At 39.2% G+C, this 23,309-nt stretch overlaps 1 protein-coding gene across 10 annotated transcripts in view; it reads right to left on the reverse strand.

The window, feature by feature from the left end:
* The window catches only part of cobl (cordon-bleu WH2 repeat protein), a 68,926-nt gene extending 46,476 nt beyond the window's left edge, over positions 1 to 22,450 (reverse strand). For all 10 annotated transcript variants that reach the window (XM_079470507.1, XM_079470514.1, XM_079470513.1 and 7 more), the window contains exons 1-3: positions 22,343 to 22,450; positions 22,178 to 22,228; positions 21,932 to 22,064 (exon numbers count right to left, since the gene is read on the reverse strand). In XM_079470507.1, coding sequence (XP_079326633.1) covers positions 21,932 to 21,966 — 35 coding nt within the window. In that variant the 5' untranslated portion in view covers positions 21,967 to 22,064; positions 22,178 to 22,228; positions 22,343 to 22,450. The remainder of the gene's footprint in view (positions 1 to 21,931; positions 22,065 to 22,177; positions 22,229 to 22,342) is intronic.
* Between the last annotated feature and the right edge of the window lie 859 nt (positions 22,451 to 23,309).

Genomic DNA, 23,309 nt, shown 5'->3' on the forward strand with positions numbered 1-23,309 from the left:
AGTACTGCATTTTAGTTTTGAGGCCGTGTCAAATGAAGCTTTGTTATTCTGTGTCCTCATGAGGACAAACTCCTGTCCAGCTGCAATAAAAGCGTTTAAACTATACTTCATTGATAAGAAGGCCATTTTAATGTTTAATCTAATCCTGTGTAAAAGACGAATTCTGTCATTAAGTGATAGCCAAAAATATTGCTGCAAACAGAATGCTTTTAAATAGTAACATTTTAATAACCTTAATATACCTGGAGCGTACACCTAGCTCTAGGAAAATACAAGTATCGGATCGGGACTCAAATCGGCAGATAATCAAAATAAAAGTACTCGGATCGGGGGCACAAAAAGTGGGATCGGGATATCCCTGGTCAGTACTATTGCACTATAATGCTGCTGCTGCCACCTAATGATAAAGGATGGAAAATGGCATTTTTTTCTTGCACTAATAAATACTGCTGCCTGCCAGCTGCAATCACAAAAACAACATTGTTCCTTATTTTTCGCCATATATTCTCATAAATATCATTACCGCAAATATTTGTGATATTTTCAACCACCTATGTCTATATTCAAATACGGTCCAGTCCTTGAATACATTTGTCTGAATTTCAAGCACTTTCAAATTAGAGTGTGAACCCTGTTAAAGGGCTAGTTCAGAGGCAGAACAAAATTCTTTTAAACATCTTTTACTCACCATCAAGGCATCCTAGGTGTTTATAACCTTCTTCTTTCAGGCAAATACAGTCCAGGGCTCGACATGAACATTTGTCCGCTGAATGTTTTGTACGGTCAAGTGAGAGATAATTGTACTTGCCCGACTGGACAAGTAACTTGAAAAAAAATAAAACACTGAGACATATGTAGAATAATATGAATATGTGCATTAGACAGAGCTGCATGTTTGTGTGAAGTGCGTTTGTCGTGGGTGTGCTTGTGTGTGTGTGACAATAATCAATGGCACAACGCACACGAGTCCATGTAACATGATCTAGATGTGGATGCAGAATCCGGTTATTTAAATGTCATCTGACTGTTCTGCGTGTCTGAGTGAATTATGGAAACAGTTTAACATATGAAACAAGTGAATGTCGACGATTTATCTGCGTCTGTACTGTATGAGGATATGAACACATGAACTTCATATCCAGAGTTTATTTTACGAGCATTTAACTGTTTGAGTGAAGCTATCTGCAAACACACAAAAACTCAAGCGTCTTTCCGAAGATCTGTCAAAATAAAAGTCCCGTTAAATTGAACACTCAATTTAAAATAATGTAGTGTACTATTGTATTTTCTATTGAAAATTGAAGTGCCCTTGTAGTAAATTGACAAACACTGTATACCATAGTTTAGTACAAAAACTACTATATTAGTATACAATTCTTAGACTAAATACTATAGCATACTACAATAATTTATGTGGACAAATATACCACTATTGTATGGTAAAAAGGAAGAACTTGGAAAAACTAAAACAAATTGAGGTAGTTTAAAAATGATATGGCCCTAATTTATACATCTGTATGTAACATTAATTTCTTTTGTCAGTTAACTGCCTGTTCATATTAAACTGCACATGCATATTTTTTAATGATGACAGCAGACTTTTTATACTTGCGCTACCAAACTTTAAACCTCTCTAACACCAGTCCTACTGTGTGTGCAACTTCTAGCCTTATCACTAATAATAATTACAGCTTGCTTTGTTTTATAGCAGTCACTGGGAGTAGGCCTATGACCAAATTCAGGCGGCCAAAGCGGACACTAGTTCAAATGCTTAGAAGCAAACTTAGAACGTTTATATTGACTATTTTATAATATTTTTATTCAAATGAAATACAATAAGTCCTTTTTTTGTACTCGGACAAGTGAATAACAAATGTACTTGCCCGAAGGACAACCACATGAAAATGCTTAATGTCAAGCCCTGCAGTCCAAGTTATAATACCATTTCTATCAGCTCTGCCAAGCTTTAGAATGGTAGTGAATGGTAGATTACATTTTGAACCTTAAAAAAGTGCATCCATCGATCAAAAAAGCTCGACGCTGCTCCATGGGGTTAATAAAGGCCTTTTGAAGCGAATCAATGCGTTTAAGAAAAAATATCCATATTTACAATTTTATTAACTGTATTATCTAACTTCCGTTATCCCTCAGCCGCTTACTGTGCCGAAATACCATCCTCATCAGTTTTTTGATCAATGGATGTTCTTTATTAAGTTTTGATAGCTCATCCTCCATTCACTCACATTCTTAAGCTTGGAAGAGCCAAGAAAAAACGGTTTTATTTAGAATTATTAATTCTGACTGTATTCACTGTCATATACACCTAGAATGGCTTGAGGGAGAGTAAAACATGGTGTCCTTTTGTTTTGCCTCTAAACCATCTTTTTAATCGTGAAAGGATGCACCTCCGGTGCTGATGGGGACAGGAGGCTTAGAAAGTGTGTTTTTGTGTCAAGCTCAGTAGCTGCTCAGAACGCACACCGTGTCTAACAAAGAGGCCTTCAGGCATGAGCCAGATTCACTCAGAGAGCAGGAAACTCAGCTTCTCAGCTGGCAACTCCATTCACTCTGGGACTGGGTTTCTAATGGACTCACTTTGTCCTTTGGATAGGACCAAGCTTTCATTGCCTGATTGGTCAGTTTTCACATTACTCTATAGTTCTCACTGCTATTAACAGAGCACCAGTGTTCAGCCATGTATTAGGAAGCTATTCTTCACATACTATTTTGGCAGCACAACAAAGCCTAACTGAAATACATTATATTTCAAGTTATTATATGTTATATTATATATATACACAAGTATAGCAAAGTATATTAAGTAGCAAAGGTTGAAAACACACATGGAAATGGTAATAAGCATTAAGCAAGAGTTCTGTCATCTTTCCACGGCGTCTTTTCCACGCTGGCCCTGGGCAATCGGGCACCATTGCTAAACCCTGAATATGCAGTATGATTTATTGAAATCACAGAAAAGTGAACAAACATACTGTAGTGAGTTTTCCTTCCTTCCTTCCTTTTATTGAACTGTGTTACACATACATTTAATGTAGCAGAAGTAGCATTACAGAAAAGCGCGCAGAAAATCTTGTGAGAACACAAAATTTAAGCCTGAAATCCTGTAAAAATGATTTCATTGCACTATAAATAGCACTGCCAGAAACCTTTACACAGCCACCTTACATCTAAGCAGGATAAAATGGATAAATAATTATCAACAGTGAGTGGATTGGAAAAAATAGATGAGATGCCATAAAATAATAAATGCTAAGGGCAAATGGTAACTAACAGTGTTTTTCCTGGGTCAAGATGGGGCGTGTCCCTCATGGTGACAATGAAAAGATTTGAATTACAACACTGATACAAACATTTATGTTGATAAAACTATGACAGGATTGAGTAAATAATTGAATCAAAACTCTTAAGATTATATAAAATTCAATATCAATGGTTTTGAAAATATAGTTAACATTTAAAAGAAATATCAGCATTAGGTTGAGTGTTATCTCTGCCATGTAGCATATCTGTCTGTCAGTGTCTGACGTTAAAGTCTCTTATGCGCCTTTGACTGTCTGATAGTAGTGGTCTCACCTGAAATTTTGTGTCCAAATATAGTGGTGTGGAGCAGGGCAAGCGTTTTTTAATCAACTTGAGCGTACGGTTCCCGAGGTGTTCGCGTAGCAGAGGATTGCTCGCTTTACGCCACGAGTGTCACGCAAGCTCAGCTTCCATGGGAATGTATTGAAAAAGCTCACCCTGCTCCGCGAGTGGCGCGAACACAACACAAGAACCAATTATAAACAGCAATTCTGTGCCCACTGCATGCAGCGCGAAAATACGCAACAAACACCTTTAGTTAGGTTTCTTTTTGTTTTTGCCACGTTGCATCGCACCAAACTCTCGCAACGCAACCAATCAACATCTGACCCATTAGTACAGTCTGGTACCTGTACTTCTTCTCTACTGTCCTATCCCCCCCAAAAAAGAAGTCTTAACTTAACTTTGTATACTGTGGTAGGCTAACTGAGACCTGTTTTACTGCACCTATGCACAAATTGCTTCTATTGTTTTCCCCTACTTTGTTTTGCTTTGGATAAAAGCGTCTGCTAAATGACTAAATGTTATCAATTTACTACAAGGGTAATACAATTTCCTTTAGCAAATACTACAGTATTTTTTGTCTGAGTGTTCAAGTAAACGGGACTTTTATTTAGCGACGCTTCAGTGTTTGACAATAGCTTCACTCAAACAGTAAAAGGCTCGTAAAATAAACTCTCAGAGCAATTCTGGAGAAAGTTAATGTGTTTTATCCTCATACAATACAGACGCAGACACATCCTTAACCATCACTCATGTTGTAGTATTTCAATCTGTGCACCTCATTCACTCAGACATGCAGAACAGCCAGATGACATATTTATATAACAGGATTCCACTGTAGTTATGATATGGACTCAATGCGATGTGCCATTGATCATTGTCACACACAAACATGCACAACAACGGAAAACGCAATTCACACACGCAGCTCTGTCTAATGCACATATTGTTATTATTCATAGCACAGACAAGAGTCTTACATCGCAATGTTCATTTGTCCAGTCGGGCAAGTAAAGTTCTCTCTCACTTGCCCATACAAAACATTCACTTGTCCCGGATAAGCGGACAAGCGTTCATGTCGAGCCCTGCTGCTTAACAGATTAGTCATAGAGAGCGTCTGTGTGACCAAAATCAGGACCTGACCAAACACCCACACACCCCTCCTGAACCAGCAAAAACAACATACTACTGTATTGGATCCGGGGGCTTTGCCCACTCAAGTCGGTTACGACCACCAACTGCAGTCAGGATCGAGACCCCGATTTGGACGACGAGCATGCAGATAAGCTTCTCTAAAACGGTTTCTGACAGTTTTGCAGAAATTCTTGGTTATGCAAACCGGTTGTTGTAGCAGCTGTCTGGATGGCTGGTCTCAGACGATCTTGGAGGTGAATATAATGGATGTGGAGGTCCTTTGCTGGTGTGGTTACACGTGGTTTGCGGTTGTGAGGCCGGTTGGATGTTCTGCCAAATTCTCTGAAACGCTTTTGCAGACGGCTAATGGTAGAGAAATGAACATTCAATTCACAGGCAACAGCTCTGGTGACCATTCCTGCAGTCAGCATGCCAATTGCACATTCCCTCAAAGCTTGCAACATCTATGGCATTTTGTTGTGTGATAAAACTGCACATTTTAGAGAGGCCTTTTATTGTGGCCAGCCTAAGGCACACCTGTGCAATGATCATGCTGTCTATTTAGCATCTTGATAATGCCACACCTGTGAGGTTTGGATTATCTCAGTGCTCACTAACACAGATTTAGACAGATTTGTGAACAATATTTGAGAGAAATAGGCCTTTTGTGTACATAGAAAAAGTCTTAGATCTTTGAAAAATGGGGGCAAAAACAAAAGTGTTTCATTTAAAATGTTGTTCAGTGTAGATAATTATTGTATAGTAAAAAGAATGGAAAACACGGAAAAAAGAAACGTATTACTTAGGAAAAACTAAATTATAACGCTCTACTTTACCCAACTGTAACATTAATGTCCTTAAACTACACATAAATATTTTGTTTCTAATATAACAGACATTTTATACTTGTGAAACAACTGTTTGGCCAGTGCTACAAACATTTAAACATCTATAGCACCAGTGCTACATGCAAAAAAAGTGAATGTATAGCCATATTAAACCAACACACACAGTTTTACGTCACATAGGCAAAAACAAAGCACTATCACTGCCATCAAAGGAAGTGGTTGCATTACAGAAGTCATTCAATCTATCGACTGTTAATCAAAGAAAAGGAAGCCGTATGATGCCCAGGGCTTGACATAAACATTGTAATTTGGTTGTCCTTCGTCAAGTAAAATGCTCTATCCCTTACCCATACAAAACATTCACTTCTATCGGACAAGCGTTAGTGTCGAGCCCTGATGCCATTGTTGATGCTACAGCCAGTCAAGTTGCTGCCACCACAGACAAACAGGAAAACCACAATATTATTTGAATATAAGGTAAATCTGAGATAAGGGCAAAGCGCAGGGCCTTCAAAACTACAGTAGTGGGAGTCGTGTCAAGAAGACTGTCTACCGCTGAAGGTTTCATAAGAATCGGCACAGAACAGGGCATTCTTTTATTAGCAGTTCCCACTGTGTCTGTGCGTCAGCGATAGACATAAAAATCACCCACACTGATAAATAGTGTGATATTTGGCCATTTTGAGATCAGCAGCATTTGCAGATAACCTTGACCACCTGGTGGTTTAACAGACATTTGAGCTTCAAAATGTTTTGACCAAAACATAGAGACTAGAGAAGTTTTTTTCCCCAGGCCATCAGGCTCCTAAACTCTGTCTCTTAACATAATTTGACCTCCGTCATTGCACTCTAAGAACATTCAACATCCGATATAGTGACATTGCTACTTGCACAAATCGCTGACTGCTCTTTTCTTTGTTGCTACTAAGTAACCACCTTGTGTTACTATCTGTTTGCACTTTGCACATTCCTGCTCATGAAGATATTTACAGTTTCCTTATATCATAGTATATATATATATATATATATATATATATATATATATACCTTTATCTTTATATTAGGGAAGCTCCGATCCAAGATTTTTGCTTTCGGTACAGATACCTGAGATTCAGTATTTCATATGGAGCTTCTATTCTTCTCGTGACTGTCTTGCGCGATGAGACGTTATACTGGAGTTCAACATTTCAGATCTTTAAACCCTGCTCCTTCGACAAAACGAATGGCCAGCAAATCCTTCGCTATCATTTCGGTGATTAGTTGTGTCATCTTTTCACCTCTGGCTGCGCTGCATTTCTGTCTGACGGTAAAAGATGCGACGCTCGTCTGAGTTGCGTCTTTGGTGGTATCGGAAGACATTTTATGTAAAAATACTAGATGATAACGAATTAAATTTGTGGAAGATTTGTGTGACAGCTTGGCGCTGCATATTTTGCACTGAACTGTTTTTCATAAATTTGAAGCCAGACATCACTACGTGACTTTGAAGCCATTTTCTCTGTTTGGACTTTGGACCGCGCTCTGGCAATGCTAACTTATCAGGGCTCAAGGTGCCGCCCAAAATGCTGCTATAACCAATCAGAAAAAAAAGTATTTTTTCAAACTCAGATCATCTTTTTTATGATAGATCGTCGCTGTCACGTTCGAGTACAAGAGTGATCGAGTACTGTGCCCATCCCTATTTGTTATGTCATGTTTGTTTATGTTTATCTAATCATGACTCTGTGTTATTCATTGTTGGAATTTGGGTTCTCTCTCTACTGGTGTTCAAACTCGTGTATGGAATCTCAAGGTTGTATTTGATTCATTGAATTTTGAGAAACAGATTAGCACCATACTGAAGGGAAGTTTTTTCCATTTGAGATCAATTGCGAAATAAAAAAAACAGCTCCTGTCCCATAAAGAATTGTAGACTGTAATACACGCCTTCATAACATCACCGGGGACTACTGCAACTCGCTTTATAGCGGCTTACCTAAAACAGTGATCTGTTACTGTCTGCAAATGTTTCAAAGTTCTGCAGCGAGGCTTCTCACTGGTACAAAAAGAGTGACCATATCACTCTGTAAAAAGCCGTCCCCTGTTGTCGCTGCAAAACAATAGGTAGTCTTCTCTGCTACAGCTCCCAGGCTCTGGAATAGTTTGCCTATTAATCTTAGGCTAGCCCCTTCACTAGCAAGTTTTACATTTTTGATGTAAGATGTGTTGTATGCTCGGTTTTAAATGTACAGCACTTTGGCACGACTCTGTTCATTTTTAATTTGTAACATGCAAAACTTCTGACACAAAATCACTGATGGTCTTCTACAGAATAGTCAAGACTTAGGAAACTGCCCTTTTATTCATTCATCACACAAAGCTGTCCTTTTTTCTGAAAGGACACGGCTCTCTCGAGTGTTACTTCATTATGTAGCCGGCCCTGAGGTTTCCTAAAGTTATAATATTGACATTTTATGCTACAAGCTTACACCAAGGCTACGTCATTCCAATATAAACAAAAACAGAAAAGGTGTTTATGCAAAATAAATTTTTACAGAATAAAAAAAGTGTATGAATTACATTCCCATAGGACGAAAGCTCACTTTCAACAGGTTCTTATCTACCTAATGCTCAAGTGTTAGGTAAACAAAGAAATCTATGTGCTCCAAGTTGAGATCTGACCTGAGCAAATGCGCTAGTGAACTGAACAGTGCTGTAAACAATTGTACCTTTATTAGCCCACATTAATCCGGCTGTTGTTTGGACATCTGTTTTAGCCCAGAACAAACAGTAGGATTCAATCTAAAGAGTCCAAAGCATTTGTTTGTCTCTTTCAGAATTGGAATTTGTGAATGTGGCTCTACGTAAGCTATTATTTCCAGAGGTCAATGACAAAACATGTTGACTGCAGCCTTTGAAAAGGCAAACAAAATCCAGACCGTTCATTTTGTCCATTCTTGTTAAATAACAAAAATGCCAGTTTATGATATATTAAACATATTTGGAATAGAATTATAGCCTGATTCGACTACCAATCTCACAGTGGAAACCAGAGGTTTTATGCAAAGCAGATAACTCGCAAATGAATGTGTACACAGTTTCCAAACATTTGGCACTTAATGAATGTTTGGGCATTTAAATATGAATTAACACCTTCTCTTTAAATGCACTTAGTCCATTACTGAGACTGAACTTTGCACTACATGATACAAAAAAGTAGAAATAACCAAAATCACTGCATATAGCAAGCAAGGCGCAGCTTTTCGGAGTTTGTCATTCTCTGCACTGAAAGCAAGCATGCGTGGTGTCATCCCCACAGTGCCCACACACGTCTGATTCAACTTTAAGTTGACTACAGGCAAGAGGTGACAATTCTGATTCGACTATGTAAATCCTTAGTCGGGGATACCCCTAGATTTAGAGCTAAATAGCACAATATTTGTTCCATGATTATTTAGATAATATAGAAAATAATTATGCAACATGACTTACACACACATTATAAATGCCTCTGGTTTTGCCATATTTAACTCGCATAGCCCATTTCTTCAAATGTCGCCACCTGCCCTTGCCTCGAGCATGCTCCATTAAGGAAGTGAGTGCCTTCACCCTCAGTGGCTCAGTAGGGCGTATCAACAGGCACATGCCTCTTGGGAGTCATGGTGTTCACATAGCAACCTATTTTTATACCCAAAGAGAGGGAGAGAGAGCAAGAGAGAGAGAGGGAAACTATACCTACGCAGCTGCAAATTTATGATTTAGCCCTCAAGCAAAGAGTGAATGACCCAGACTGGACTGGCAAATCCGGAGAGACATTCAACTCTTTACCAGCATTTGTTTGCCGTTGCTATGCACATAACCCGCTGGCACTGCATCTGCCCTTGATCTCTGGTTACAGGGCTATTTTGCTTGCCGTAAGCCCCACCCTTTTACTGCTGGGGTATAAAGCTTCCCTGTCCTTTGAGGAGCTATAAACAGCTCACAGCAATGCTACAGTACGGACAACTTGTAGCAAAAGTGGTAAAGGGGACAAAATGGCACTGACTACACAAAAACACCAAAAATCAAGACAATGGAAGAAACCAAACAAGTACGTTTTTCGGTTCAACCAGTGCAGGTTTGTTTTCATAAAAATCTGTTTAAAGCTTTTGTTTTCTGCTTTTTATTTAAGTATATAAACAGTTTTCCATCCTGTTAAGCATAAACCTGTCTAAAATGGTTTCATTACATAAATCCTATAGAAGACTTGGAAGCAAATTTGCTTTCATATTAGAGAAGCTGCTTGTACTCAAACTACTCACCCTGTCCCATTTCTCACTGCCTGGTCACATAAACAAACACGTTTTAAAATGTAGGCAAAAACAGATAGTGTCAAATTCAGAAAAGAAAACTGCTGAAGTAACAACACATCCCATCACAGGACACTTCTCACTTTCCCACAATGCCATTCTCTCCCTCACTCCAAACAACCACACATGGAAACAGGAATCAAGCAGGCGGTCTTTAAGTTCCATGGCTGCTGGAAAAAACAGTCTGTTCTCCAGGGAGACAGACAACTCAGTCCCTCTGGTACAAACACTCACTGGGATTCTAGGCCCAATTACTCATTCTCACCAGAGAGTAGGCGGAAAAAGAGGGTGAGAGAAAAGGTGTCTGCCATCTTCAAAATAAAGAGAAGTACAACAGGATTTGGAAGAGCTAAATTTAATGTTTTAATAATAGGACCACCTCAGCCAGTAGTGGAATTACAGAAAATGTTCCATCCTTTGGTTTCTGCTCACGATCTACATGAAGAGTAGCAAGTTGGCACAACTCTCATGATCACAGAAATAGTTTAAAAATAATTTACACAAATAATAACACTAAGAACACTTTGTTAATATCAAACGAACATACAACAAGCTACACAATAATACAAAAACAACGGATCTGAAGTAGAATCAAAACATTGAAGAAATTGATAAATGATATAACTGATCACAACAAATAAACTGATTTGCTTAAGTAAATCTCACTTGCCAACGCTCAAGGACAGCTTGGGAGAGTGTGTTTGCTCCTTAAATCGTCTAATGACTCATTGTATTTCATAATCTGTCAGGATTGAGGTGGGGAAAAACAAGACTTTAATAAATAGGAAAATAAAAACCCATGATGGAGGACAGACATTGTAACTAAAAGAGTATACGGAAAGCAAACCAAAAACTTCCAGCGAGGGAACAAAACTAGAGACAAAATAAAGAAACAGGCGATAATTTGAAGCAGGAACCTTGACCAACTGGCCTTACAGGAACCTTGACCAACTGGCCTTACAGGAACATTGACCAACTGGCCTTACAGGAACCTTGACCACGACATGACGAGGATACAAATCAAACCAGCACAGGACAGAAAACACAAGGGCATTATATAGCGGAACTAACATATAGGGAAAAATAACAATGGGCAGGTGTGGGTAACGAGACACAGATGGAACGCTAACGAGGAAACGAGAGAGGCGGGGCCAAAGACCAGACCGGAGTGAAAGCACATCATGTCAAGACCAACAATAATGTGTTCAGGGTATATGCAGGAATCATAGAGATGAATTTACTACCTTTTACTACCTTTTTTACCACCTCCAAAATATTTTTTACTACCAACACGACATCAAGCAGCAGCCCTTTTTTGGGGGGGTGGGGGGTAAGGGTGTGTTCACACCAGGGGTCTCCAACTTTTTTGTAAGCGAGGGCTACCAAGATATCTAAAATCCTCTAGATAACAAACTTTAAACATGAGATGCCTTATTTTTACGCTCGAGGAACCAAATTCCGATTTCTTTCAGATATTTTTGCACTTGAATATATTAAAGCTTATAACACCTGCTAATAATAAACTTTAATGATGATGTAGCACTTGGCTGATCGTTAGTCACAGATTTGTCAACTGTCTTAAGCATTATTGGTGAGCACTGTGTTTAGCGGGCACCTTACAGAGTTCATGCGGGCTACCAGGTGCCCACGGGCACCACGTTGGAGACCACTGGTTCACACCAAGCGCGAATGAAGCGTTAAGCGCAAGTGATTACATGTTAAGTCAATGCAAAGACACGATGACCTACTTGGGAATGCCATTTGCGCGAATAAGGCAGCGAAAATGAAAAATCAGAACTTTTTAGTTCAGAGTTAACCAATCAGGAGCTTGCTATAGTAGGGCCGTGCGCGAGCGGCAGAAGCCCCTCCCATGACGCGAATTCGCGTCTGTAATGAAGCGAGTTTCACGCACGAATGATGCGAGTAAACTCAAAATGTTCAAGTATGCCCCCTTAAAATGTGGAGCAATGCCGAATCCAAGTATGTACGCCGTTTTATCCTTGCCACACGCAAAACTTTTGGCTATATCGGAGTCAGCTAACATGTTTTGGAACAATTCCCCAATGACCTGAATCGAATTATATGAATGATGGTTCAGGTACCAGAGAACCTCAGCCCTGAGGTAAGGTCTGCTGTCTGGCTATCGCTGTCGTGGTGGTGCTGGTGGAACTGGTTTGCTGCTGAGGTGGTGCGACGACAGCTGACCTCCAGTTGGCATGATTTGCCGCGACATGTGTAGTGCTGCTAGCATCGCAAAACAACGAAATAAGGAGTTGCTCCCCCCTCACGCGAAGCCGCTACTGCTGAATGTTCGATCCACTGTGTGACTTCATAGCGGTAATGTTCCAGGTAACATTTATAGTTTTTTTGCTTCCGGGTCATTTCCCCTGACGGGCTTAAGCCAGTCTTTAAATGAGGGGTCGTCAACCCAAGTGAAAACTTACATTTCCCCATTTCACACTGTAAATTTGGTAGAAAATAGAAGCAAGTGGCTAATATCAACTGAGGCAAAAAGGCGTAAAATGTTGTTGGCGTCGCTGATGGCCTATCAACCACGGAACTCTACACAGTTTACTTCTACGTCATTGCTATCAACTCCGACTCACTCAGGGTCCTGTTAGCACGGTATATATTTTTAAACTAGGCTAGATGAAGATAAAACATGGAGACACAAATATTAAGCAAAAAATGTAAACTCATTATATATTGGGGTGGTGATGAAAAATGTATTACTTAGTCAAATTGCGTTTGTTACCTTTTACTACCTTTAAAGGGCCATAATTGTGGTAGATTCTTTTGACTACCTTTTACTACCGCGCGGACACCCTGGTGTTTCTCTCCACACAAAACATGAGACCATGTTGCATGCCATGACTCTGCCACAAGTCCAGGAAAGACATGACATGATGAGGCAGAACCATGACAATAATCTCTCTAATCCAGTGGTTCTCAACCTTTTTTTATGTCTAAATTCAAGTTTCACGGCCCGCTATCATTTACATTTGGCGTTCACCAATACATAAACTATTGTAAACGAACTAGATATTAAGGTATCTAAATGATTACAGTTAGATTTATTATTATTATTAGAGTATAGTTCTACTTACCATTAATGGGACACCTGATGTTGTCGGGAGCAGACCAATTTGGTGAAATTTGGCAAAAAAGGAGTAACAGCACAAAGAAGTTGCAACTGTAAGTTGCAGTCTGTAAGACGCGCACGGTAACGTGACTTGATGAGCGTCTTTGCTGAAAATGTGCGTTCGCCCAACACAGCCCAACAGTTCATCAACATGTTTTTCGTCACCTTGAAGTTGTAAATTCAGCTTGTTTAGGCGAGCTGTGACGTCTGAAAGAAAAGCAACGTTTGTTTTTCACTCATTGTCTCTCAAGACTGGAAATCTTTCTCCCTCGCCGATGTCATTAAGAAAGTTTACTATCTCGGGGAGTACAGCCAGAAGGCGATGCAAGACTTTTCCACGACTTAGCCATCTCACTTCACTGTCCAGAATGAGGTCTCCGTAAGCACTGTCCAGTTCGCCCAACAACGTAATAAAACGTTGGTGCATTAGAGGCCGCGCTCGAATGAAGTTGACTACAGTGTTCAAAACCTCCACGAAGTATCCATCAACTAACTTGCTGCATAGTGCTTGTTGATGCACAATACAGTGAAATGCCAACAAGTCAGGGGAGATTTTTCGCATTTCAGCTACGAGACCCTTGTGTTTTCCCGTCATTGAGGGCGCACCGTCAGAAGTGATGGAGACAACTGAGGTCTACGGTACGTTCATGTCTCTGCATCCTTCACTAAGTGCTCTATGAATGTCCTCGCCCCTTGTTCGTTCATGTAGCGATTTCAATGCCAATAAATCTTCTGTAACCTCAAAAGTCTCTGAATTCATACATCTCACCCAAATGCAAAGCTGAGCAACATCTCCGATGTCTGTCGATTCATCCGCAGCCAAACTGAGTGCTGAAGCAGTGGCTAGATTCGTTTTTAGTTGTTCTGTCAAATTCTCTCAGAAATTCGAGGAGTAACTGTGTCATCGCTCTTGTTGCTCAGATCATCAAACAAACATTGTGATTCCAGAAAACAGTTCTGAACTAGCTCTCCATCACTGAATGGTTTGCCGTGTTTGGCAAGGAGCCAGGATATTTTTAACGTTGTTAATGTCACGGCCTGAGACACTTTTAAGCTAGCTCGCATTGTATTCTGTTCAACAATGGCATTTATTTCAAGACTAGTTATCTTGAAAGCTCTTTCCTGAGATCCAGTGGATATTTCGTGTCAAAAGTTGCATGGGTGGTATCGAAATGCCTTTTGAGATTGTAAGTTTTGCATACGCCCAGTATTTTATTACAGAGCAAGCAGAAAGGCTGTCCATCTCGCTCGTTGACAGCAAACTGATTCTTCCATTCTTCAAGCACTTTCCTACCTTCACTGCTGATGCTGCGACTCTTCTTGTTTGCATGTGTTCCTTTATCAGTATTTTCCTCGCATCTTTTTTCTCCTCTAATAACAAATTTGTCCATTTTGATCGTTCTTTGATGAGTTTCAAATCTGCCTGAGCGAGCGCTTGTAATTGTGTGCGTTAACTGTGTATTTGTCAGTTCATAGTAGCGTCAGTACTGCGCATATCTGGAACCAGTAGGCTACATGATCACCAAAATTATTTTATGACAAAAACTATTTTTTATTGGTATAATACATTAAAAAAAACAATAATGAAATATGAATTGGCCCGCGGGTTGAGAACCACTGCTCTAATCACTCATTGTATTGTATTTTGTTGTCAGCAGCTTTTATGTGGCTTTGAAACAACACCCTTTAAAATTAGGGATGCTCCGAAATTGAAACTCTTGGCCAAAACGAATAAAAATGAAACACTTGGTCAAAGGCCGAATTGCCAACAAGGCATTTATTTAGCCAATTTTTTCACTATTGCATAAACTGAATGGTCAATATATATTATTTTTATATTTTGTCTTGCTATTCAATATAATATATTACTTAAAATAAATCCTAGCAAAACAAGTAGGCTCAATTAAAACCAAAACGATGTTGCCCTCTCACTTCTTGAATATCCTATATTAGGCCTATAACTGACTGCTGAAAGGATGTACTGTACTCTACCCCTACAACAAAACACTTCATTAAGCTAAAAATATGAATTAATGAAAACTGTGGGATTATTATAGGCTACATTGCAAAATGATTTAAAGAAAAAAAACATCCATGCATGCAATTCTGACTTACAACTATTTCAGTTCACGTCTCTCCTTCACCCTCCGCCCACAAAAGCTGACGTTCTCTCAGGAGCTGCGATGCACAGAACTTACTTTGACAAGTTGTTTAGTACAGGGAACCACTGTCCGCCCACTCCAGTCTGAAGTACACAAGTAACCGACCGGTAAACACCATTTTATTCAGACATTTATTCCGGTGCAGCTGTGTCTTTCTCGGACACTTATTATATGCTCCACACACTGCAACATGTTGGCTGCATTAATAAAGCGTGTCTCTCTCTCTGCGCTGGTTTCTGCTTGCTTATATGACACGTCATACTCTGTCATACGGCCATTTCACTTATTTGGCCAAACACCGGGCATTTAATTTTTTGGTATTTATTGCCAATCCCTGGCAATATGCATCCCTATTTAAAATGTGACACTTTTGTCCCATCACACTGCTACTTACTGGAATAAACATCTCGTTATTGGAACACTAATGAATCATGTAAGTACTATGCAAAAGTCTCAAGCCCAGTTCACACAAAGAGACTTTGTCACTGTGTGATGCCAGTCACTTAGTTGTTAGGAGCTGTTACTCTTTCTGGTTGTCCTGTTAATGGTTATGATGGTCACTGCTGTTGGATGTAACATAATTTTAAAGTAAGGTGGGCGTACCTGTCAGTACAATTGCTCTAGAACCTGATGTTCCAAATATGGTAAGACGTGTTACATTTCCATCACACGCTTGCAGTATTCGACCAATCACTACACACTGGTTAACTGGCCAATCATAAAACACCACATGAGCTTTGTAATCAATCATTGAAAAGAGTCAGGAGTGTTCCTTCTGTAGCAGAGGAGAGCGGACTGTAGAAGAGGACAACAGGTGTCTTGTGAAACTGCTACAAAAATGCGATTGCTCAGCTGAGAGAAGGAACTCCTATGGGATCATTGGATGGGCGGAGAGGAAGAAATAATAATTAGTCTGTTCCAAACACCCACAGCCACTGAGTGAATTAAGAACACGCCTCAGATCTTTAGCAGATATTTAATTACTGCTCCCTAATCTGGCCTCACAGGACTTGCATCTAGGCGCTAAACCTGCTCCTCCTAACATTCAGCTCTATTGACACTTTCTGCACCAATTAAAAAAAACTTAATTTCTATTGTGCTGTTCCTGCTGCAGGACCATATCTGATTATACATAAATGAGAAATGTATAAATGATAGTTAGTATAAATGAGAGAATAGGAAAGATTTTGAGTGAAAGGCCATTTGGCTTCTAATCTGTCTAGTTCAGGATTTTTCAACTACTCTTATGATAGTTTTTGGACAAGGTCTTTTGTGTTCCAATAAAAAACCTACAGGTTTGAAACAATACAGACTCAAGAGTAAATAAATGACAGAATAACTCTGTCTATATCTAACTCTAACTATTTTATACCTAAAAGAAACAAACTTGTACCACCTTTCTGGAAGGTGATTCGATGTCGTTTTATTCATCCAACAAGCTAATGCGGTAATAAGATAACTTAACTACTCTGGTCATGCAGGACAGAGTTTTCTTTGACAAGCCTGTTCCTCCATGGCCTCAACTGTTGAAGTGAGTGGAATAAAGTTCTTTGGCACTCCAAAAACAACCACCACATAACAAACTATGACACACAGAACAAAAAAGGTACAGACAATGCTATCCGGATCCTTCCTATTGGAGTAAAAGTTGTTAACCTGGCTTGGTCACTAAGGATCATTGCAGTATGTTGTATGCATCTGTTCAATGCAAATCAAGTAAATTTCAAATACCTGAACTCAGATCGTTTGTAGGATTCTAGTGCTGGGCGGTATATGACCTTAAATTAATATAACAGTATTTTCCAGATTTATACCGGTTTCCGGTACATGACGATATTTTTTACTCCACATTTTCTAATGATTGAGGAAATACTGCAGTTGATTGACTTAAAATGCCCTTTTATACGGTCATGGTGAGTGAATTTTGTAGAAAAATTCCACACTACTAAATCCCACAAAATGATGCTGTTTATAAAGAGGTGGCACTCATGATGAAGTGAAGGATTCAGTATGCATGACAGTTGCAGTCACAATACAAAACCTTTTAATTGTGCAAATTTCGCAAACAACTTGTAACTACACAATGTAAACAATCCCCTTCCCCTATAATAACTGCAAAGTTTAGACTTCTTAACAACTGAATTGCATGCAAAAGTAAATAGCATACATAATATTTAAAGAAAATAAATATAGAACAGTGCTCAAAATTAACCTTTTCTCTTGGTAACACCATATCTATGGGAAGCACTGGTGCTCCCAACTTAAAAAGAATGTGCACCCACCCGAAAATGTATACCATGGTCTGTCTGAATAGTATACAAAATAGTAACACTTTTACCATTAAAACATGTATGTGATGTCTGCTGTATTTACATAGTCACAATGGCTTTATGATTTCCTGAAATCATTTTTTTCAACATAATACAAAGGCTTAAATTAGATATGTGAGAGGAAAGCGATCGCATCATTCTGTCAATCCTCCTTCCTGTCAATCATCACCATAGCGTACAGAGAAACAGTTAAAACTAGAAACACACCATGTTATATGCTTTTATTGAGCAGGTATGAGGAGAATACGATCGCTTATTGAAGATGTTTACTCGTGAATGTACTTAATATAACGTAATTTGAACTTGCAATTCCAACACATGTGTTACAGTTATCTGCTGTTAAGCTGTGCAGTGTGCACTCCCATTGCGTCACAAATGATATTTGTAACGTTACCGCTCATGCACGAGACGCATACGAACATCCAAACGCCTCCGTTTAGCGCATGTTTATATAGAAAAATTATGATACTCAACTGAATGAAATGAAATTCAACTGAGTGGACCAATTGAATGATAACTTTAGTACTTTTCTGGACCTTGGCAAAAACTGACACCATGATGTCTATGAGGAGGCCTAGATATCTCTCGGATGTCACCTAAATATACTAATTTGTGCTCCGAAGACGGCGGAAGTTCTCTAAATATGTTTAACGTCATGTGGGTGAGTAAAAAATTTAGAATCACACAGTTTATTTTTTGGTGAACTTTCCCTATAAAGAAGTGAGACCATTGTGCTGGCATCCAAATATACAAACCTTGTTTCTTATCTTTCTGCCTGAGATTTGCCCATTTTGTAAAGACTTGGAAGCAAATAAATGTGGTCAAAGGAATAAATGAAGAAAGTGAAATGAGGAATTTAACTATCAGAGATATTTCAGCCACGTTTAATAGGCAGGGTGTGTCTCATAGCTCATGTGTGGGTTGTGGTGGGTGTGCGTAAGGAGGCTGTAGTGATCCACTGGTTAGTAAGACAGAATTATCTGTTGTCTATTTTAAGCCTTGTTGACGGGGAGGCCAAAGGAGAAATATGAGCTGCAGCGCACCAATGCATACAGACATGTCAATGGAAGATCTCTGGAAAAAAATGTTTTGTGGAGCAAAACCTTTCACTACTGGTCTGGTGCCCCTTTTTCTGGACAAGAACCACAGACAGGAAGAGACTGTCTAACAAAAATGGCAGTTAAAAATAACACAGTCCGTTTCATTTCCACATGCAATTTAGTGGATTTACCTTTTTTAAAAGGGTCATATGGCACGAATACGTGTTTCTCTGTGTCTGTGGTGTGTTATAAGTTGCCCATGCATGCATTATACACGTAAAATTGCAAAACTTAAGTGTTGGAACAAAAGATGCATTCTATCTAAAAGCGAAGGCTCACCCAGACCTGGCTGAAACACCTTGTGTAACCACAACCCCACGAATGTACGTCATTTTGTGGTTTGATTTGCCTTAGTCAAATCTATACGCAAGTAAGGTGGGCGCACCTGTAAATCTTATTGAATCGTCACCGCCACAGCCATGTCGTGGAGGCGCTGTGTTTCGTTACGATAAGAAAGCTTCTTTGTTTGCCCTTCCAGATGATACAACTAAAAACGAATGGTTACATTTAATTCACAATACTGTTCCAGAACAGTACAATCCATATATTCAAGTGTGTGCATCGCATTTTACGGATTATTGCTTCACGAACCTGGGAGAGATCAAGGCCGGCTGTGCTACAAAGCTTTTTTTTTAAACCATTACAACTTCGCAAGGACAGTCTGGCGCTTCAGAGTCGCAGCCTGTAAGTGTATATTCATTGTAGAAGACTTTGTTACAGACTAACGCGAGTCGAGTTTGTCATGTGTTTGTAGCGCATGTTGTTTCTTTATGTGATCTGCAAATGCAGACGTGACGCATGCAACGTGAAAAAAGACAACTTAAGTCCTAATAATCAGTAATAATGTTCCAACTAGAGGCAACAAATGTTGTTTTTAACTATTAACAACAATAGTTTTTAATAGTTTTTTAAATAAAACCTTACCAATCCATATATCGGCTTGATCATCTTAATTGTCCGGATCAGATTCGGGCTCGAATTGATATAAGGATGTACCGATGACATTTTATCACCTGTCAGTACGATTGCTTTGGAACCTGATGTTCCGAATATGGTAATATGCGTTACATTTCCGTCACACGCTTGCAGTATTAGACCAATAAATACACACTGGTTAACTGGCCAATCATAGCACACATCGCTTTTCAGAGTGATGCGCTTCAGAGCTTTGTATCCCATGCTGAGCAAAACAAGCATTTTATTGCTACTACCCCTCACAACCACCTATATGTGTGAAACTGGATTTTCAGCAAAGAGACAGGGAAACAAACTGGATGCAGCTCCGGATATGCGTGTTGCCCTTTCATACCGTGAACTAGCTTGGGAACAGATTATTGCAGAATAAGCAGGCCCAACCTTCACATTAAGTAAGTTGTATAAACAAACAGACCCATGTACACACATACTCATTAGCTACCCCGGTCTCGCTCTGCTTTATATATATATATATATGTATATATACACGCAGAAACGGGCGCACACGTAATTATATTATATATAGACAGAGAGAGGCGAGTCGCTTAATCTTTTTTTTTAAGGGTCACTCTTTAAAGTTTGGAAACCCCTGGTCTAGAGCCCTCAATAGTTGCTATTATCCATATATATATATATATATATATATATATATATATATATATATATATATATATATATTATCATACCCATGACAAAAAGATTTACTGTTTGTTTTGTGCAGACAGAAGCATGCAAAGGAACTATTTATTGTTATGCAAGACTACTGCATAGCACATCTGTGTGCAACTGAGAACCCTTCTCGACCTTGTTTTTCAAAGTTTACTTTGTTTTGCAGCACTCTGTACAATGTATTTTGTTGTATTATGCATATTATAGGAAACACTTCATTATACTTTGCGATCCAGCAGGAGTTAAAAAGCAATTAGTTGCTAATAAGGAGTAAAACACCCACATGTGAAAGTCAAAATGCCTGCGATTCGGTGTGGGAAGGTTTACTGCTCCACCTATACACCTCTATTAAGAGAAAAACAAATTCAAGGACACAATGACACTAACCTTTGTTTGGTCTTTAAAGTGTTCGGTTCTCATAAATGTGGTTAGTGTTGTACGGCAAACACTTTGAAACCTGCAATATATAGTACTAAAAAGCAATCCACTTATTTCAAGAATAACTTCTCTGAAAGAGCCGTCGATATGTTTGACCTTTAGTCATACAAGTAAAGTATATGACTAAGAAAACTGCTGTATATAAGACACCTCTGGTGTTTTGTAACCAGATACTCACAGATTAATGGCAACCTGCACCCAAATCTGAGCAAAACAGTGAGTTTCACAGAACACAGATTGATCTTTCCATTCAAAAGCCAAGTAATAAAGTTATCCTCAACCTGTCAACATATCATAACGTCGAAACCATAAAGTAAATCTCATGCTGAATATTTTTAACATGAACATTACTACAGCAATGAAATGATAGTGGTGGGAATGCTCAACAACTGTTCAGCCTTAAATAACCACAATCATCTTCTGCTTTTGCTATGTAATGGGGTCTGATTACATAAAAGGAAAGGGGGGCGGTGCCCGAGACCCACAAAGCAGAATGTTGTGCTAAACAGGCGTCAGACAGACGTCTCAAATGATGAGATGAGATACTTTCCCATCAACAACACACGCAGAAGAGTGTGAACTCAAACTCCTGATGAGGCTTCAATTCAATGGTAATAATAAGTGCATAGAGTCAAATTGTTGTTGATGTAGAAAGGCCAAGCAAACATGTGGCTTAAAAAGGAATAACAAGCAATTGAGTCAAAAGCGCAGAGCACAAAAGGTGTGAGAGGTACAACATAAAAGCATCACTGGTCAATGAACGAGCTGTTGTTTGTTTTTTATTTCCTGGTTACTCTCCTCTCACACTCGGCTGCTGGAATAAAGCTTCTCTCCCAACCGGCCCATCTTTTGTTTAGATGTTTCGTTGACCTGAAATGGCATTTGCTAGAACAGCCATAATACTGAAATGTAGGCAAATCTGAATCTAGGCTGCAGGTTTACAGCCAATTCGTGCAAAAACTCACCTGAATATTGCGCCACTCATTTCCACTCAGTTTAACTTCTTGATCTTGCAGTAGTGAAATAACGTGCGTGGCCGAAAAAAAGCCTCGACACAGAAAGACCATTACCACGTCAAAACGCCGATCTAAAATAGCCGTATGTAACAAGTTGACGCACCAACCATCAGTGTCCACGTGTGTGTACGTGTAATATCACGTTATTCACATGCACGCAGAGAGTTCAATAGATGTGTGCAGACTCACCCTCCAGTTCTGACTGAAGCGTCTCCCAAACTCATGTCAGCAAGCCGCTTTACTTCAACAGTACTGCATTCGTCCGTCCGGCCGGGGACATTGAGATATAAACTCAAAGACCATTCATTAACATGTATGTCACCTTTTAAATACAATACAAAAAAAAGAAATGAGCAAACAACCTTTTATTATTCTTCAATGTCAAACAAAGTCAACCAGCAGCACGGTCATGTATGCAGAGAGAATTAACGTTACCTCAGGATTCACCTCAGAGACTAACACCTAAACTGGTCAAAGCAAAGGCCACTGAAACGAACATAGAAACGCAACTGTTACGTTACTAATAAAAAGTTGCCACGTCCTAGTAAAGGAATATTACCGTCGTAACATTGTCATATTATGAAATAAAGAAACTCTTACCGATTCAGCTGCGCGTGTCCGTCGGTTTACACGCTGACGGTGTTTTGAGTGTGAATTCTGTGCTAATCCCGTCGAGCACTTTCTTCTCGAGCCCGCGCTTAAAGAGCCGGGAATTCTGTGCGCGAGAGCGCGCCTGGCCTGAAAGGACTGGCAGCGGGAAGCACGCGCCCGTTAAAGCAAACAGCAATACTGTCAATCAAGGACGTTCCTAATATCAACATTTCTTTAAAAGCACGTTCATTTTACTTATACGATTCGTATAAAATCGCTTTGATAAGATGCTGTTTTAACATGTTATCAGTAACATTTACATTTAGTCATTTAGCATACGCGTTTATCAAAAGCGACTTAAGCTTGCAAATAAAATGCATTTCCTTATATTCAACTGTTTTCAACCCATATTCAACCCAGCATCCGTAGCGTTTTAAATCTGTATTTTTATTTTGATCGGCTGGTCCTCTATGTGCCCTATGGGACTTCAAAACCACCCCTTGTAAAACTGTTAATTTTTGGTTTATATTTTGATTTTAAAAGTAAAACGCATTTGCAAGACTACCGTTTTCATGTAAATTTACTTATTAGACATGGACAACGTTAGTAAATCAAAGCTACAGGCTACCAAAACTAATAGCAGCAAACCTTGTCTGATGAAAAAAATTGGCATATGATAACGATTTCTCTTCTCTTTTTTCTTGACACTTTTCAAGAATTAACGAAAGCTAGAGGAACATAGTAGGCTATTTATAGAACGATTCCTCTGCACTGCTATTATAACCCTGAGGGGGCGCTCTTTGACTGGTTATTTTTACTTTGACTGCACCTGCTCAGAGTCGTGCAATTCACAGTAAAGATCGATAATGAAACGTTGAAAATGAGCAAAAAATGTGGTCATATTTATAAACCGATTTAAAAGGCCATGCGTTAGTGTAAAAATAATGTTCACCAAAAGTGAATGTTTAATGAATTC

The sequence above is a fragment of the Barbatula barbatula genome (genome assembly GCF_947034865.1).
Source record: "Barbatula barbatula genome assembly, chromosome: 12".
Classification (NCBI taxonomy): Eukaryota; Metazoa; Chordata; class Actinopteri; order Cypriniformes; family Nemacheilidae; genus Barbatula; species Barbatula barbatula.